The sequence below is a fragment of the Idiotropiscis lumnitzeri genome, chromosome 17, assembly GCF_059441095.1.
Source record: "Idiotropiscis lumnitzeri isolate Australia: NSW breed Sydney's pygmy pipehorse chromosome 17, RoL_Ilum_1.0, whole genome shotgun sequence".
Taxonomy (NCBI): Eukaryota; Metazoa; Chordata; class Actinopteri; order Syngnathiformes; family Syngnathidae; genus Idiotropiscis; species Idiotropiscis lumnitzeri.
This window is the reverse complement of record NC_142407.1, coordinates 10,233,952-10,251,735: the sequence shown is the minus strand read 5'-3', so window position 1 is coordinate 10,251,735 and position 17,784 is coordinate 10,233,952. Positions and strand designations below refer to the sequence as shown.

Here is a 17,784-nt window from a genome sequence, read left to right as displayed (position 1 = left end):
CTGCATCAAATTCTTTGTAAAGGTTTGTAGGTTCGTTTTTTTTTCTTTGTTTTTTTTTTGTTTTACATCACCATCTGCTGGTTGGGATGTTGCACTGCCCCACTTGCCCTGATTGCGAAATCATCACCAAAGTGGCCTGAGCCGCGACCCCCCTTATACTGTGGACCAGCTTTCAAGTTTTAACATCTTGCTTCCACTAAACATGAAACGTAAGTTTGTTGCTCTGTTCCCTTTCTAACCAATCAGCCAGTAATGAAAACATTTCGGTCCAACTTTCGTGCCGTGAGATGACGTCACAGCGCCTCTCTTTGCACTCTTGCATGATCTCATTTGCATCACGACTGTACTGCAGCCAGACACATGGTGGCGGTCTCTGGACACGCCCCCGCACACATCCCAAGTAACACTTAAGTAATGACAGCTGCGGTCGCAAATGCACGCAAACTGCTGCTGATGTGTTCATTTGGTGTGGTTGAAGGATTAACATTAAAGACGTGTGACAATTTCTGCATTTATCATTAAAGGGGGAAAAAATAATAACCTAATTAACAACACCGCTGCCACTGAGTGGCCTAATAGCATAATTACACGTTATTTTTTTTATATATTGTCAAAGTATGGATAAATAATACCAAGATGCTTGCTCATTTGTGTGTGGGTGTGTATGTGTATTCTTCTTTTAGGTCTATGTCAGCCATCTCTTAATAAGCTGCACAAATTGAACCGAGGTAACTGGACTATTTTTTGTTTGTTGTTCGACTCACAATACGGAAGAAATGCAAACATAATTTAACTGCTAGTGACCAAATCCATTTCTGCCCAATTGGTGTCCATGTTTTTTTTTTTTGTTCATTCCACAGGATCATTTTGGACTAAAATGATCTTCGGTGTGCTATACATTGTAGGCTAATTGTTTTGTGTGTGTGTATTTAGCAGTTATAGCAAAGAGAGATGTCAGAGCAGTCTGTGAACTCCATGGAGTCATTTCCTCAGCGCCTGGAAAGTAAACACTCACTTTTTTTTGGGAAGAGGAAGTGACTCACTTTCCCTCTCTCTCATTCTCATTGTGTCTGTCTCACTTTCCCTTGTTGAGCACATGACCCCAAATAGCACCTTCCTCCCTTTGGGACCGCGGTGCACGTCCATTCCAGACACACTTGACTTTTCCCAAGCATAACATCATGTTTGGAGTCATTTATAGTGGGGTGGGGCTGCCGACAGATGTGTTACGTCATTGGGCTAATTTACTCTAATCAGTCGACAGTGAATAGTTGACGGTCACATTGTTTGGTCACGTTAAATATAGAAGGACGCTGAACTTATTGTCGGTTGTAAAGTTGGATTGTTTTCGTTTTCAATCATAAGCTTGGAATTGTAAATGACTCCCTTACTTACAAATGCATGCATACATACATGTATAAAGTATATAGTTGAGAAAATCCATACAAGTTATTTGATCCCTGAACCCTTGGACAGAGACAGGGATACATGCTATACCTGTGATTATTATTACATTAATTATTCATATAAAACTTAAAAATAAAATAATCAATTTGGAGCGGGATTTGCAACTTAGGCTTCTGATTGAAAACAAATTGATTGTGCAAGCGCACCTAATGTTTTGGCAATTATAGGGGAGACCGGGCTTGTCACTATTATCTTCTACGCCATTGGACGCAACAAGAAAGTTAAATACTAGTTTTCTGTTTTATATGGTTGGGACTCGTATAATATCTGAGAAAATAAGTCACATTGTAAGTTGAGGTGAGTGCCAATTAACCGTTTTGCGGTAGTTTGAGTCGCGGCTTGTGTTGCGTTCAAGGCTGGAGCAGGAGGTGGGAAAAAACGCTATGGCTGTCTAACCAACTAGAAAAGCACTTTGAGCTTCAGCTTCACTTCTGAACCGCCTGGCTGGCCTGCTGCCAGTCTTTTTTTGCACGGAGGGCTGGCTCACTTCTCCTCCTCCCTTTTCTTCCCTCCTTCTCCCCGAGCCGCATACGCACTCCCGGGAACCAACAGGCGAAGAAGGAAGAGAGGAGGAAGAGCTGCGAGAACTTTTTTTTTTTCAGTGGCAACTTCCAACCATGCCAAAGTGGTCGCTTTTACGGATGGATCACCAAAGTACACCGGAGGAGTGATAATTTTATTCCTTCTTTAGGAGGGGAAAGCCCACAAGGAGCTTCATTGTCGTCAACTGGCGAGCACAGCGGATCGCCCCCGGCTGGTGGTTTCATGTGTCCGGCTTCGTGAGCGGGGCGCCAGAGGATGCCACGATGCCCTCGCTGATCTGGCGCGTGCTTCTCCTGTGGCTCAGCGTGCACAGGCTGGCGCGGTGCACGGAGCGCTTGTCCACGCGTGAGCGCTTCAAGGTTGTCATCGCGCCGTTCATCTGCAAGCGGATCTGCCTGAAGGGTCAGTGCCAGGACCGCTGCGAGCAGGGCAACAACACCACGCTCATAGCGGAGAACGGCCAGGGGACGGACACGCTCATCGGACAGGGCTTCAGGGTCGGTGAGTGGACGATCAGCTTGCATTTTATTTTTTATTAATTTATTTAGTTTGGCGGTAGGGTGGGGGGTTGCGTGGGATATAATTAGGCTGCTGGGATCAACACCGAGTGGCGCTCTGATGACTTCAATTTGATTTTGGATGTGCATCTGTTCATAGCTTGTCATAGTGTGAAAAAGTTTGATACCCGTCGTCACAGGTGGGGAAAAGGAGCCAAAAGAGTCAAAAGTTACCCTAAGAATAATTGTGCGAATCGGATTGATTTATTTTTCAGTCAGCACGTTAAACAGGTTGTATTGTCATAATTTGCTGATCATCAATCACGTCACTGACAGGTACTGCTAGTTCCAGGGACAATCTGTGTTGTTATTGTTAATGATGTTTTTCAAGGTATTTTGAGGGAATATGTTTTTTCCTAAGTGTGTATCAAACTCGTAGCCTTTCACATTAACCAGTTACTAAGAAGTTTCAAAAAGGTTGGTGACCTCTGCCCTCATCATAGTGTAAAAGCTCACCGTACAACAAAACAGCTTTGCGATGGTTCCCAGTTTTAATTAAACCATTAAGTAGTTGCTGGAAAATGCGTTTTTGCTTGTTATGTTCCAATCCCCTGCATTAAGTATTTATACCCTGGCAGTAGTTGCTGCACTTTTGATCAAAAGTCATAAATAGCCTGCTCATGATGTACATTAGGTGCTTCTCAAACTGGGCCCTGGTGGTTTACGAGTCTTAGCTTGGGGTGTCTTCAAAGTAATTTGCAATCACTTATGTCGTATCATTTTAAAAAGTGCGTACCACCGCACCAATAAAACAAACATAATAAGCCAATTAATCCTCCCTTTAGGGAGAACAGTCTTAACACTTTGCACTCTAACAAATAAACGTTCAACATAGTACCCAAATGTGGTTCTTGGTCTTGGAAGTGCTTTTAGGTACTATTTGGCAACGATTCCCATTAGTTAGCCAATTGTTCTATATAGCACGCACCAAATGAGAACCAAATGTATCTTGGCTAACATCTCCATCTGTGGTCTTTGAAACTCTAAAGTACTCCATGATGCTAAACATCACCTTTTTAATAACGCAATGAACTCCTGAAGAAGCCCAATGGGATTTTTGGACCAAATTAAAAGCTGATAGGATTGTGACTTTTTTTGTTCAACTTTGACAGTAATATGTTAATAATTACACTTTTATCTTTTTTATTTGTGTAGTGACAAAACCTACTATGCTCCTTTAACTGACAAATGGGCTTTGTTTGAGAGATTGACTTAAACCCGGATCAAATGTCCCTCAAAAGCTGAAGGTGATTAACATAAAAATTACACAACCCAATTCATTACCTGAATTGGATGACATGCAATACAAGAGGTGGATGAGAAGCCTCATGACTGACATTGGATTTGCTGCGGTGTAGAAAAGCACTGCGACATACTGACAGGCAGCAAACTTGCAATGGAACAAGTTTTGTTGTTGTAAAATTACAATATTTCACAAGAAAAAAATAAGAGTTTAGTGAACAGTAGTTCCTTTTATTGATTTTTTTTTTTTTTAATTGATTCCTTTATAACAGTGCTTCTCAAATAGTGGGGCGGGCACAGTGCGATGATGAGAGGGGTGCGTGTGACCCAGTGGAACATTCTTTTTTTTTTCCACCCCACTACAATAAAGTGTAATTGCACATCCACTCCAGTAGTTGGCAGTGGCGCTCTCCTTGCTCGTTAACTCTACGGTGTAGGTTTGTTTTGCAACGAAAATGCTTTTTCTTATAGTTGCGGTGGAGAGTGAGTGGTAGTGTGGGAGGGCGAATTGTTTTCTTCTTGCTAGGCGGGAGGGGGGGCGTAACAGAAAATAATTGAGAAGCACTGCGATATAAGAGCAGTCAGAAAATTCACTTGATCATTTTTTTTACTCCCTCATGTTATGAGGTCTCTCAAATGAAATAAAAAAATCAGCTTAGATGTTAAATCCGTATGCCTTTTTAGACGCAATTGATAAAAACTATTAGGTGATGAAATGAGGTGGAGTTCCCTCCATGCGTTATGCCTCCCTGGAAAATGTTCCCATATCACACTTTAATTACTGAGCCAAGGCTCATTACATGGCACATAAATGCACTCTCAGATCTCGACTTTCCCCCCAGTGAGTGGAGCAGCGTCTGGTTGGCGTGAGTGAGAAAGTCTTTCTCCGCTCCATCACATCAAATGTGGCCAGACGTGGAGCCTTACTGTCTACTTTACTTGTCCAGCCCACAATTAACTTCAGTCCTTACTCACTGTGCATATAGAACATGCACACACACACACACACACAAAGAAGTGAGGCTGATTGCTTATCTCAGAATGTTCAGTTGATCAGATAAAGGAACTTGTAAAAAAAAAAAAAAAAAAAAAGTAGTGGCTGGTGAAGCTGAGCCATAAATGATAATCATGGTCCAAGGTTGCAGATGTTAACCATCACTCACGGCGTTCTTTTATTCCGTCATGGGAATGAAATATAGTCTAATATCATAGTAAAATAAATACAAGTCTGACATATTGAGTGACAAATGAAATTACCCTCAGAATTTGTATCTGTGTTATATATATATAAATGTAAAAAAAATCCCATCTCTCCATCTGTGGAAGTCATTAGTGAGTGAACTTTTTCGTCTTTCCATTACTGTATATGCTTGCTGGAAATGAAACGTCTTTGACTCCCGTTCAAAGCAGCCGTGCGTATGCAGCGTTATGTTACACACACATGAAAGATCATCCCCCCCCCCCTCTTGAAGTCTCATTTCATCCAGTGTCAAAAGTTCAAAATTGTGATTATGTTTTTGTTTTCTCCCCCCCTTTGTCCTCGCCTAAATCATGTCGCGAGGTTTCTGCGTTTTTTTGGGGGGGATTGCACCTCGCAGCTGCACTCGGAATATATCCGTCTGGTTCTTTCAGATAAGCCTCCAAACCTTTTAATGCATGTCTTTATTCATATGTAAATTCACATTAGCCCCATACTAAATGACATGAATAGAAATTGTTTTTTTGCGGGCTCACTGCTGCTGTTAAAAAAAAAAAAAAAAAAAAAGAAAAAAGAAAAAGTTTATTGACCTGCTAGGTATTGAATTTAACGGTTTAACGGTAACGGTTTAACATTCTTCATGGTCATGACATATCAAAACAAGTTCACCACTCTATAATAAAGCTACGGTGAATAAAAATCAAGTGAATTGACCTACTCTTTGATAACATGTGTTATGAAGTGCATATAAAAATGTCTTCACCACCTTGTTCAAATTTCAGGTTTTTAAGATATTAAAAAAAAAAAAAAAAAAAAAAGAATAATAACCAAACTTTTTTCCACCCTTAATGTGTACAACTTCACTGGCATATTTATTTATTTATTTATTAAATCTCGTGGCAAGGCTCGTAAAATTAAACAACTGGAAAATTTTTTGCAGAAGTGTGCACACCCTCTTATAACTGGAATGTGGCCGTGTTGCGTTTGGTCCCATTGTCACCTGCTGCCATTTGAACAGGGGTGTGTAGACTTTTGATAACCACTCTAGCTGACTTGGGAGTGTGTATGCCAGTCATCTTCCATCAATGTTGTTGTCGAAATAAAATATTTTACTGAGCAGCGATGCCTTTAGCGCGTTCTTTTTTTCTTTCGCTTTTTTCTTTTCGTCACTTTTGGTTTAAAATATTACAATTGTGAACGGTGAAACTGGCATACGTGTAAATAATTCCATTTGTACTCAATTTTAAAGTTGATGGCAAACTTCAGAGCGTCCACTTTATTACTCTATTGGAATGTAAATATTTTTAACTTCCAGAATCCCGACACCACTTGCGGGGCTCTCAATGCCGGCTCATGTCGACAGAGCAGTACATGCACAGATTCAAAGAGTGAGCGTTCATCCCTCAGCTCAACAATTCTTTTATTCCATTCCAGAGAACACTTTGATTTACTGGCCCGTTGTGGCTTTTTAACCTTCAGACAAGTCTTCGAGTTGAGCATGTCACAGCGCTGCGGATTCTTGCATCCTCCGATTTGCTTGTGTCACATTTTGGAGCTTTTTGTGTCAGACGATTCCGGTGTTAGATTTTAAATTCCCGGAATAACTGCCGATTGCGACATTTGTTCTGGAAATGTGCAAGCTGCTCTGCAAAGCACCTGCATCCTGGATTTATCATCCATAAAAAGAGTGGAAAAATGGGACGGGGCTGTTGCGGCAGCCTGGAGGAGCATTTTGGCTTCCTACGCCACACGAGATGCGTGTTGTTCTGCGTGAGCCCTGGAATGTGTGCGAGAGTGGACGAGTGGAAATTTCTCTCCCCTGTGTTAAATCGGCCACAGCTATAGCGGCAACAATATGAAGACTTATCCATATTTGTGACGTGAGCTCAGCCTGAACAAACCTGTTCGAGTGTGTGCCTGCACACAAGGGCCCGAGAAGGACGGACAAAAGATGACTTGGGCTGATTAATTCAGAGAGTGACAAAAAACAGTCATGTTAATTTGGAGGTCTGTAAGCAGATGATTATGACTCCTGCTATCGATAAAAACAAAGAACAAGTATGAATACCAAAAAAAAATTTTTCCACATTTCCGCTGAATAATGAATGACAAACTGGTTTCTATTTTTAGATTATCTATATTTCATACTTAAGTATAATCTGTGCATAGCAGCACACTATTTTCCTCTCGAGGGATATGATTGAAATTTTCGACATCTCATAGATTTTGGTATATGAGACAAAGTGACGTCAAAACCACAGTAGCGTGTTGGCCGACTAAAACAACACACTTGAGTAAGCCCGGTTTGTTAAAAAGTGACAAACTGCAACCTTGTCAGTCTGTCAGTATCAAAGCGTGCAGAGTATTTGAAGTCTCTCCGACCTGCCTTTGAAAAGTAATCTGATGCCTCTCGCCACCCTATATAGCATCGCTAACGCTGCGGGCCGCTAACGCTGCTGGCCGCTAACGCCGATAGCTGCTAACACAGGAGCCACCGCTAATTACTGGCAACATGCGTCGTCGGGGATTAAACGAAATAGTCTTGATAAATGCTCACTACAAGTATCAGACATTTCACTGCTATGAAACATTTTTTGATATTCTGTGTCCAACTCAATGCTAATGGTTTAGCTAGTTGGTTCTTCTGAACGTAAGTGCCTCAGTGTAATATGACCATGCGAAACAGCAGTAAGGTGGAACTAATTATCTGTGCCACACAAAATTGATTGATTATGTCAGGACCGAAAGAAAGACCCTAGGTTGTTGTCCTTAGTCTCCCTGTCAAGCGCATTTCTTCGGTCATTTTTCAAAAGTTGAGAAGGTGCACTACAGCTGTTGAATAACTCCGCTTGCCGGATACTTGATTGGAGTTGAACTTGGCGCTGTAATGTTGTTGCGTGCGATCGTCCACAATGTTATTTTGTGTTTGGCTGACAAAGTATCCAACATTCATTTGCTTAAGTTTGTTGGCCCGTGACTGCATCTGCTTTGGTTCCTTTTTCTTCAGTTTGATGTTCGACAGAAAAAATCTGGGGAGGCACCTCGCAATCTGTTATTTGGACTACACGTGAATCATTCGACACCATTTAGGAGCATTTCCACATATAGTCAACCAAGGAAATCTTTTTTTTTTTTTTTAATGAATTGAGCCCAACAGTCTCTTATCATACGCGGATGTTGACCTCTTATGTCACAGTCTGGGCTGGTGTTGCTGAAAGTGGACCTCATCATCATTAGTCGAAATGGCTATTCTGGAAGTTCCCATGTGGTTCTCTATTTTAGGTGAATGACAGTAGTAGCCTGCGGTTTGTTTTGTTTCCCCCCTCCCAACCTAGGTCAGAGGTCCATGGGAGTTTGAAAATGTAGACAAGTCGCGGTAAATACACTTGTGTTTGCTCCCTGTCTATTTCGAGTGGGCTGGTTTATTTTACACTGAAGACACCACACACACTCCGTTCTTTCTTTTGGTTCTGGGAAAGGGACTCACACGCTCTCGTGGTGGAGTCAACGCATGTTTGGGGGGGAGGCTGATACACATTCGTTAAGTACTTTCTTCTGATCGTCATCAGAAATGGGTCACAATCTTGTTTTCACTGCCTCTTTGTTTTTCAAATTTAAAGAATTTACAGACAGCAAGGATTTTATCACAAGTAAATAAAATGTACTTTTTGGCTTTTATATCCGTCATTGGCAGTGAATGAGTTAATCAGAATACCGTGTTTAGTCATGTAGAGCATATTATTGTAAAAGCAATTTTTGATTTGACTTCCTAAATATAGCTCGTTTTTACCTGCCGGTTGAGTGGAGGCACCTGCCTGTGGCTAAAGCCAAACTTTTCCTTTCTGCAACTGGATTCTCCACCCCTGCAAACTTTCGTAGGTTGTTTTGTCTTTTTACCATTTTCATCAGTGAGCCTCAGCCCTTTTCTGCGGTCGGGGAATACTGATGGCCGAGATTGCCATATTGTTGGCACGCACGACACAGAAAAATGATCACTAATATTAAAAAAAAAAAGATTTTCAAACACCAACAGAATGAGTTTCCAAGTCAGTCAAGGCAAGGCTTTCATAACATTTTGGCAATTGAACCGCAAGTCATGTAATTCGCGACTTAACCCGACATAAGGCCAAGTCATGTGATTCGAGTCCCCCACCTATGATTGGCTGATTAGACAAGCATTCCCATTTAAATTCACTGAGTGGGAACTGAACGCATCATGCGTTGTCCACCAGACAAAACATTCCCTGAATCGAAACATTCACTTCAGCGAGACCACCCCTGCGAGTCATTTCAAATCAAATTCCTCCTTGTCATCACTTTCTGCAAAAAGAAACAGAAAAAGAGCCAGTCACTTGCATGGGCTATGAAGCATTGCAGTGAAATAATGTTTGGAAAACAAAGCAGCAATTAGGGTTGTTTTTTTGGGAAACGTCACAAGGGAACAGTGTGCATGTACGCACGAGCATGTGCGCCCGAGTGTGCTTGGTGTTCAAACGCTGTTTATCGACCTGCAGCTCAAACAAACAGCCTTCTTTACCATCTTTAACACTCTCCTCCCATTTGCCCGGCCAGGGGGGGAGAATGGGAGCAGTTATTTAAAGCCGCTTGGAGGAATGCGAGCGCCCGGGACTGCCGCCATCGCGCGGGACCCTGTAGCTGTAGCGATTAGCCAGGGTAAACAGAATAACACGGCTTCTGCCAAAGCTGCCGCCATGCTCTTAGACTGAGCTGCATTCAGAAACCTTGAAACGGACACACTTACCATTAATGACTCTTATCTTACTGAATAACATCTGTGCAATGAAGTATTAGCATTTGCAGTTGACAGAGGTGGCGGAAGTACTCACACTCAGTTCTAGTGGAAGCACACTTGGAAAAAGACACTGGTGTGTGTTGGTTTAAAGACAATGTGAAATCAATGAAATGTATGAAAGTAAGAAATGTAGATAATTTTTTTAATCACCAATTATATGTGTATCATAAAGTGCACCTCATTTATTAACATATATATTGAAAAGAAGGGGAAAAAATTGCGGTATGTAGCATGTTAAGTGCTAGCTAGCGTTATTTCAACGTTTATGCTAACAGAAAATAGCATATCGTTGCTAATGTGAAGTGGAAATGTTAGCAAATGAAAAATATGCCTTAAATGTAAGGGTTTTTCAGATTTGTGGCATGTTTAGTGCTAGCTTGCGTTGGTTCAACGTTTATGCTAACAAAGCTTACCATACCGTTGCTAATGTTGTGAAGTGGAAATGTTCGCAAATGAAAAATACACCTTACATAGAAGAAAGTCAAAAAGTCAAACAAACATCGCTTGAAAATTGTATCTCACAATACTTTTTCTCCTCCCATCTTGCACTCAACAAATAGGTGATCGTCATTTACTGAGAATGTCTGACTCAGCCATACCAACCTGAATGACCGCTAGAGCTAACCTTTCCCATTATTCATTAGCATGACGCTAACGAACTTCACGCAAATTTACGTGGTTGTTTTTAACAACACAAACAAGTCATTCTCATTGTTTTGTGTTGCAACACTATTTTAGAGATCAAGCAGACTGAGTACAGAAAATCAACAGCAAGTGGCTGCAAACCAACTAAAGACTGCCGACGGATAAGATGACAGCTTTGTCCCATGCAAAAGTGCTAGTTTGACGCCTTTGGACAGATGCTTTGAGTTTTATGAGAGGATAGATATGAGCAGTTGCATTGCTTGCCAATAAAGCTAGTTAGTTTAGCCTAGCATTTTGACCGCAAACAGAGAGAAACAGTCAATCCCCCCCCTTTGAGCACTTTTAAAGCTCATTAGCGCTATATCTGTTCTGTTTTATCCATCCGGGGTTTAAGTGCCAAACTATTTCCTCCCAAGGGACTGCCCCAATGCATTATGCAGTGTGTGTGCGTGAGTGTACAAAAATAGACAGCTGTTTTCTACTGTCACACTTTGACCATAACAGTTTAGACAACTGCTATTAGGGTCGTGTTTGTCTCGAGATTATCTGTAAGCGCGAGTCTACCGTGCTGTCATAACATTGACTAAAATACATTTTTGTGTTCAAGAGTGCAAGTAAATTATTTGACATCTTAGTAAAGATAGTAAAGATTGTTGTGACGTACTACTTTTGGCAGGTTTGTTTCGGTAAAACGATACATTTATGTTCATGTATGAAAATTGTATTTTAGAATAGAATAATACACCACTGTGCATTATTGGGTAGCACGTTTGCTTCGCAGTCTAAAGGTTCAGAGTTTGAATTTTGCCATTTTATGTTCATGACATCGTTTTGTCATATGTGAAAGCTCAAGTGTATTTTTAATTGGCTGTTGCATCTGCAATGTTGCGATGTGTGCGTGTATGTGTGCGCGTGCGTTCTGATCATCCAAATGTGAGTGCTTCCTTTATTATAGACTTTTCTTCTCAATTCCGACAACACATTATGAAACGATTCAACCTGATTTACAGCGTAATGCGTTACCGTAAATGCTGCTGTGTGTTTGAGTCAGCATACGAGCAGTGCGTCAGAGTTACAGGCCAACAATACGAAAGCGACACCAGTGGAAACGCGCACAGATGAAATGTGCGCGTGCGTGTTTGTGTGCGCTGCCATGTGCAAAAGTAGGCAACGTAGCCCAGAAAAGAGAAACAGTGTCTATATTTAATCTGTGTGTGGGTTGGTTGGTTGGTTGGTACAGGCAGGCCCGTGAATCACAGAGAAAGTGACTCAACTGGCGTCATTATTATTTTACAGTTGGGTTCCTTTAATTGGGGGCGTGGCTAATGGTTGTTTGCAGCACTGTCGTCGAGTCGAGGGGACGCATCAGGTCATTGTGTGTGTTCGTGCGTGCGTCTGTTTGCTGCAGTCAGCTGTATGTGCAACTTTTTTTTTTTACTCTGTGTTTTTGTGGTGTGTAATTTGTTGTTTTTGTGTGGGAAGGGTGCGGCTGTGGCTGGAACGACGCTGGAGGGGAGGGTGGTGGGGCTAGTTTGCGTTAAGGTCGATGCGTCATCCACAGACACCATCGAGTGGGTGGTCGCGTCACAGGGCACTCTCAGGGTAAACCTTGCTTTCTTTTTTTCCCCCATTCTCTCTTTCTTTGTTTTTCTATTTTTTGTCTTTCTACCTTTCTTTCCTTCTTACATTCTCCACACAATGTTTCGGTCTTTACTTGTTTTGCACTTTCGTCTCCTTCCTCTCGTTCTCTCTCTCTCTCTCTCCATCCCTTTGCAACTTCCTCCTCACTTTCATTTCTCTTCAGATTTTTCTGCCTTTCCCATCTTCCGCTATATCGATTCATTTATCATTTTTTTGCACTCTTTTCACTTCCTTCCATTTCCATGCAGCCTTTCTTGCATTTCTTTTTCCCATTCTTTTCCTCTGTCTTTCCTTCCGTCATCCCTTCCTTTCTTCCAGCAGCCAACCCTTCCCATCCCCTTTTTTTTCATACCAAAATCTTATGTTCTTTTCCATGCACGTACATGGTTTTTGTTTTAGGTCTGTGGAATGCGAATAAACTTTTTTTTTAAATAGAAGAGACAGGTTATCACAAGCTCTAGATATCAAATTATTTTCTTTCTTACATATCTTCTTACTTCATTCCCTTACTCTAGCACATGCTCTATACATCATTTTTCCAGTGACACTCTATCCCTTCACCACTCTTGAACATAACCTGCTGTGGAGCATTCAACGCGAGTGTTTCCCTATAAAGCACATGAGCAAAACCTTTTCTGTCAGGCCAGTGAAAATCCTACATTTCCTCTCTGCCAAAGCATGGCAAAACTTTTAATGGCTTAACTGAAACCACATGTACAACGACGACATGCGTGAAGGTGGCGAAGGGCGAGTTGCAACCGCGATTTTGTGATCTCTTTCCATTGTCGGGGCTTTTGCGAAAAACAAAATAATTGCTGTATCGTCCCTTCATCACGCCATAGATGGCTCCCGTCCCGCCTCCCCCCGCTCACACAATCGCACAATCGCATAGCTCAAAGGAATATTGCATTTGATTTTTAATAACACCCCGTCGCAGGAATGTGTTGGATCCTAAAAGACAAAGGCGTGGTACATGCACAGAAAGCCCGTCTTCCAGACTCAAAGAAGCAAACTGATGAGTTAATGAGCATGGGAGCCTCTTAAATTCTGTGCTGATGAAGGCAAAGTCTTCTATAGATGTGAGCAATTTTGCCATGTAGATGCAGTTACCACCCTACATTCCATTGGCAAGCAAACCTTTTTAACTCAAAAAAATTAAAAAAAAATCACCAGAAAGCCTTGGTCTCTTTCTCACCATTATGTGAAGTGAAGAACCACTTGATACCATGTAAATCATAAAGGATAATCATAAATGTGTCAGTCCTGCAGCCTCAAAAAACAAGAGGACAAAATCCAATTAGCAGAGTAATATAGACAAGATGTGTAACTTGGAAACTTTTTTTTTTTTTTCTCGCTTAATAAAGCTGCTGACTGTAAAGTGGGTTTTACTGATTTACACACTATTGCAACCACAAGTGGTTGCTACTGTAGAAATGAACTGAACGCCTTTGGTGGAAAGGAGGTTAATGGGAAATGGAGTTAGCGTCTAACTGTACACCTTAATCTGATAACCAAAGTACGATGCGTATAAAAAGTCTGCGAGTTGAGGTTTTCAAGCGTGCAAATAATTAGAATCATAACAACTAAAATACGCACTCTTGTACAGTAAGCAATCAAACTCAAATTCATAAGTCACAACACACGTGACACTATTCCAATTACCTTTGATGAACCCTTAAATCCATTTCGGATGTTCTAGTAGGCTTTTCCTGACATTTGCTTTCTAAGCCTGAAGGGTTTGTGGTAACACTCAAATTGTTCGCATTTTCCTCCACATTGTCTCATTTCTCATTATAAATCACATGAAATTATTTTTTTGCTCCAAAAACTTGGCACTTGCAACAGGGGTGTGTAGACTTTTTTTATATTAATGTATAAGCTCTTAGTAGGACGCCGAGTCGTTCTACACTTCTAAATATTTCCTGAAAACTCAAAATTGTACACAGCTGTGAATGTGAGTGTGAACGCTTGCTTGTTAAAGTTAGCTAAAGTAGGCTGCAGCTCATCTGTGACCCTAAACAGGAAAAAAATGAAGAACAGTTAAAAATGGATGAATACAAAAGTCCGATTCACTTGAAGGCCTTTCCCCACACTTGAGTAATACGACCCTTAATTGCTGGATGACCTCTCCGTCTCCCTTTGAGTTTCGTTAAGGTGACGTCAAAAACTCTCCCTGTTCTGTTGTTTTTTTTTGTTTTTTTTTAGTCAGACCGAGGCTCAGCTCAGCTCCACTCTTCCCGAGCGCAATCTCTGTGGCTTTGTGTGGGATCGTGTGACATTGTGTAACATTTGGGGGAGGAAAAAAAAAAGAGACTCTTTGGCTTGCATCTGCTTCTGTTATCGTAATTTTCCTCCCCCGCGTCTTTCCCAGTTCCCACCTCAGATGCAAAGTGTAGCCGCAAGCCGATTTTGGAGCGCTTATGTCAGGGGATGTCTGGTAAAGATGAGTGCTGAGTGTGTGTTCTGCTCACCTACTTCCTGTCATTCATGCTGCATGTCGCTGCCTGCTTGGCGGTTTTGCACTGTCACCTTGTGTAAGTGCGCATGCTTGTGAAAAATCTCGTGCGTTGGCGTTTTTATACAAAAGTATTTGGTAGGTTACAAACATTGCAGTATTCGCTACCAATGTTAATGTTATACACCTTTGTGATTTATTACGGAGTGATAACTTACTATTATTAAAATGCATTTGTACAAATCAAAAGCTCCTAAAACAGCTTCCTGTGAATAAACACCTTTTACTTTATTTTGTTCAGTAAATAAGTGTAAATTCATTTCACAGCTATAATCGGACTTTTAGACCGTTTCCTCACCATAAACCTTTCCGCCACGCTGGCTTATTTTTTTTCTCGCGACCCTTTCGGATTGGATGCCTTTTGTCTTTGTCGTTCCGAGGATGTCCCCGCTGAGTTTCATGTCTTCCAGGCCCATAATTACCCCGCAGTCCAGACTCGCTGGCAGTGCTCCCATAATTGTTTCCATGTGGATGCTTTCCTCTTTGTTGTTTGAATACAATTTGTTACCAGCGAAAAGGAAACACTAGTTTGTACACGTGTAGTGGTGAGTAGCAGTGAAAGTGAAACTGCCAAAAGCTCTTCTCTCTTTTCCTGAGAAGTCCCCAAACAGCAGGTTAAAGGTCCAAAATGGAGACTTAAAAGTTGCAGCGATTGCTCGCTAGGCCGAGAACCTCTTTTTTTTTCTCATACATTCTGTAGATTGGGAGAAGCTTCCCCCATTAAGGCTGCTAAACACATCAATGACATCACCTTCTGTTATCCTGCCAAGAGCCTGCTTCTGATTGGCTGTCGGGACTTGCTAGGAATAAGTGGAGGATTTTTGTTTTTTCTCAAATCCTTGTGCAATGTAGACTGAATATTACATTTGACAATTTGCTTTTACTCATGTTTACACTTTATTAGGTTGTTGCATCATTAAATGGAGCAAAATAGCCGATCTTGCAGAGCGAGCAACAATAAAATGAATAAAAAATATAACCTTAAAGGGCAAGTCAAACTCCAAAAATATTTGTATTAATATGCTCAATGTGCGATCACTAGTCGAAATGACGTTCTGGATTAATATTGCAGTGGACATGATATTATTATTAATATGAGTGAAGCAGTAAAATCCACCCGTTTTTTGTTCATCTGAGGGAGCGACCATTTTACCACTTGCTGTTGACTGAAAATGACGCACCGTCTTACGGCATATCAAATATTGTCTCCTCCCTTCTGTGTTTCCACAGTTGTGTGTCCCCTCACGTGTTTGAATGGTGGCATGTGCAGCTCCAGGAAACACTGCCTATGCCCGCCGGGCTTCACGGGCCGACTGTGCCAGTTTCCTCTGCGGCTCCCCCAGCGAGTTCAAGCGGCGCGAGGCAACAAGCAACCCGTCTATCCCATGCCCTTAAAGCCCGACGGCCAGAAGCTTCTGGAGCAAGCCAGCCTGGGACAAACGCAGTTGACTCAGTCGCACTCGGTTTTCTCCATACCGTTCGCACAGCCGGGTCACCACACCTCTGAAGGTACAAATACATGCAAAAACAATTGCATAGGAATGAGTGAACAGTTTTAAAAGCCCGTGCTCAAAATGAAGTAGCTAGCAAGTCATAATTTATCGTCAATTCACATCCTTGCATTGTTTTCAGTGCAGATAAACGTGCATGTTCACCACACGCCAGACACGTCCGTGGTCATTCAGCCCGTGGTCCAAGCCGATAGCAAAGCTCCCCAGAAGACGGGGCTGCGCCCTCCGCCCACGCGACACAAACCCAAGGGGCGTTGCTTCCAGGAGACCACGCCCAAACAAGCCGTGAGTTCACACGTGGAGACCAGGACCCAAGAGATGCTGTCCCTAATCATTTGTCTCATTGCATTAGTGCAACAGCACCCCGCTTCCTGTTCTGACCAACCAGGAGGACTGCTGCGGCAGCGTGGGCAACTCGTGGGGGCAAAACAAGTGTTACCAGTGCCCCAAACTGCCTAGTAAGCCTTTTCAAACTTTATATTTGCATTTTTGCTTTTTAAAAAGAATTTGCTGTGTTTTCTTACAAGGTTAAAATAAATATAAAAGTGGACGATACGGATTTCATTTACAGGTTTGAGGTTACAAAAAAAAATAAAAATCCGCCTGTTGCTGACACAACTTAGCTGAAACATTATTGTAAAATTATTATCCAAAGCTAATACTGGTAACATTGTTAGCTAACACTAATTTGTGCGAACAACACTGCAGCTCTGCTTATCCTTTAACTTTGGACGTGATGCTTCTTACGCCACCGCTCCCAAGTGATTGTCTTGCTCTGGAACCTCATCAGTCCTAGCTGCCCAGTCATTAGTTATTTTAATTAAGTTATTATGTTAATTAGCCCCATAGTTACATAACACAAGTTCAGAACAGACATATATTCAGAAATAAGCAGATAACTAAAAATACACTTGCTTGTTTAATTTCACACTTGCCGAGTTGACGGGTTCTCCCGAGAGTTGTACACAAACAACAAAAAGTGTATTTGACATCATAATTCTCTTTTGCAGTCAGCACAGCAAGAATATCCACACACCGGCAACGTCTAATGAGCTCAGTATCGAAAGGTCTGCCTTTAACAATGTGTTTATTCCTTTGCCCTTCTCATGCACTGCAGTCAAATGAGGTAGCCGAACCGAAAAAAAAAAAACATGTATCGGATGTGTCCAGTGAGCTCAAAAGAATTCCGTTTAAATAAATTAAAAAAAAAAATGTAATCATACAAGTTTTGAGGAACGTGTGGTAAATGTACAAAATCAATCCGATGGTTGCTTGTTTCTTAGGATTATTTGCCAATCCATGACCTTGGCGTCCCCGGCGAGTTGCACCTTCCAACTTTGAAATGTGGATTTGATACCACTGTACATGAAAGTTACTGACACACACACACACACACACACACACACACACACACACACAGACAGTGAGCCAGAGGAGGAGAATGTGGAAAATAAGGCTCTCCGACATCGCCATGTTCCGATTGGCCTGCCCAGCGCAGGACTGTCATCACATCGCCCAAGGTTGAATTTCAAGAAAATGTTGGCTCCACATTCTTTCCACTCGACTATTATTCCAGCTCTCGGCACTGAGTCACACAATACAGCCTTTGACAAAACCCGATACTGTACGTCTGAATTTAGAATTTAGACTAC

The 17,784-nt window shown here is 41.7% G+C and overlaps 1 protein-coding gene across 4 annotated transcripts in view; it reads left to right on the top strand.

The window, feature by feature from the left end:
• The first annotated feature begins 1,948 nt into the window (after window positions 1-1,948).
• The window catches only part of ltbp3 (latent transforming growth factor beta binding protein 3), a 28,977-nt gene continuing 13,141 nt past the window's right edge, over window positions 1,949-17,784 (top strand). For 3 of the 4 annotated variants that reach the window (XM_088278862.1, XM_088278861.1, XM_088278860.1), the window contains exons 1-4: window positions 1,949-2,511; window positions 15,852-16,130; window positions 16,254-16,417; window positions 16,485-16,590. In XM_088278862.1, coding sequence (XP_088134988.1) covers window positions 2,274-2,511; window positions 15,852-16,130; window positions 16,254-16,417; window positions 16,485-16,590 — 787 coding nt within the window. In that variant the 5' untranslated portion in view covers window positions 1,949-2,273. Of the gene's footprint in view, window positions 2,512-14,585; window positions 14,641-15,851; window positions 16,131-16,253; window positions 16,418-16,484; window positions 16,591-17,784 lie in introns of those variants that run through there. The other variant, XM_088278863.1, reaches the window with a different exon arrangement.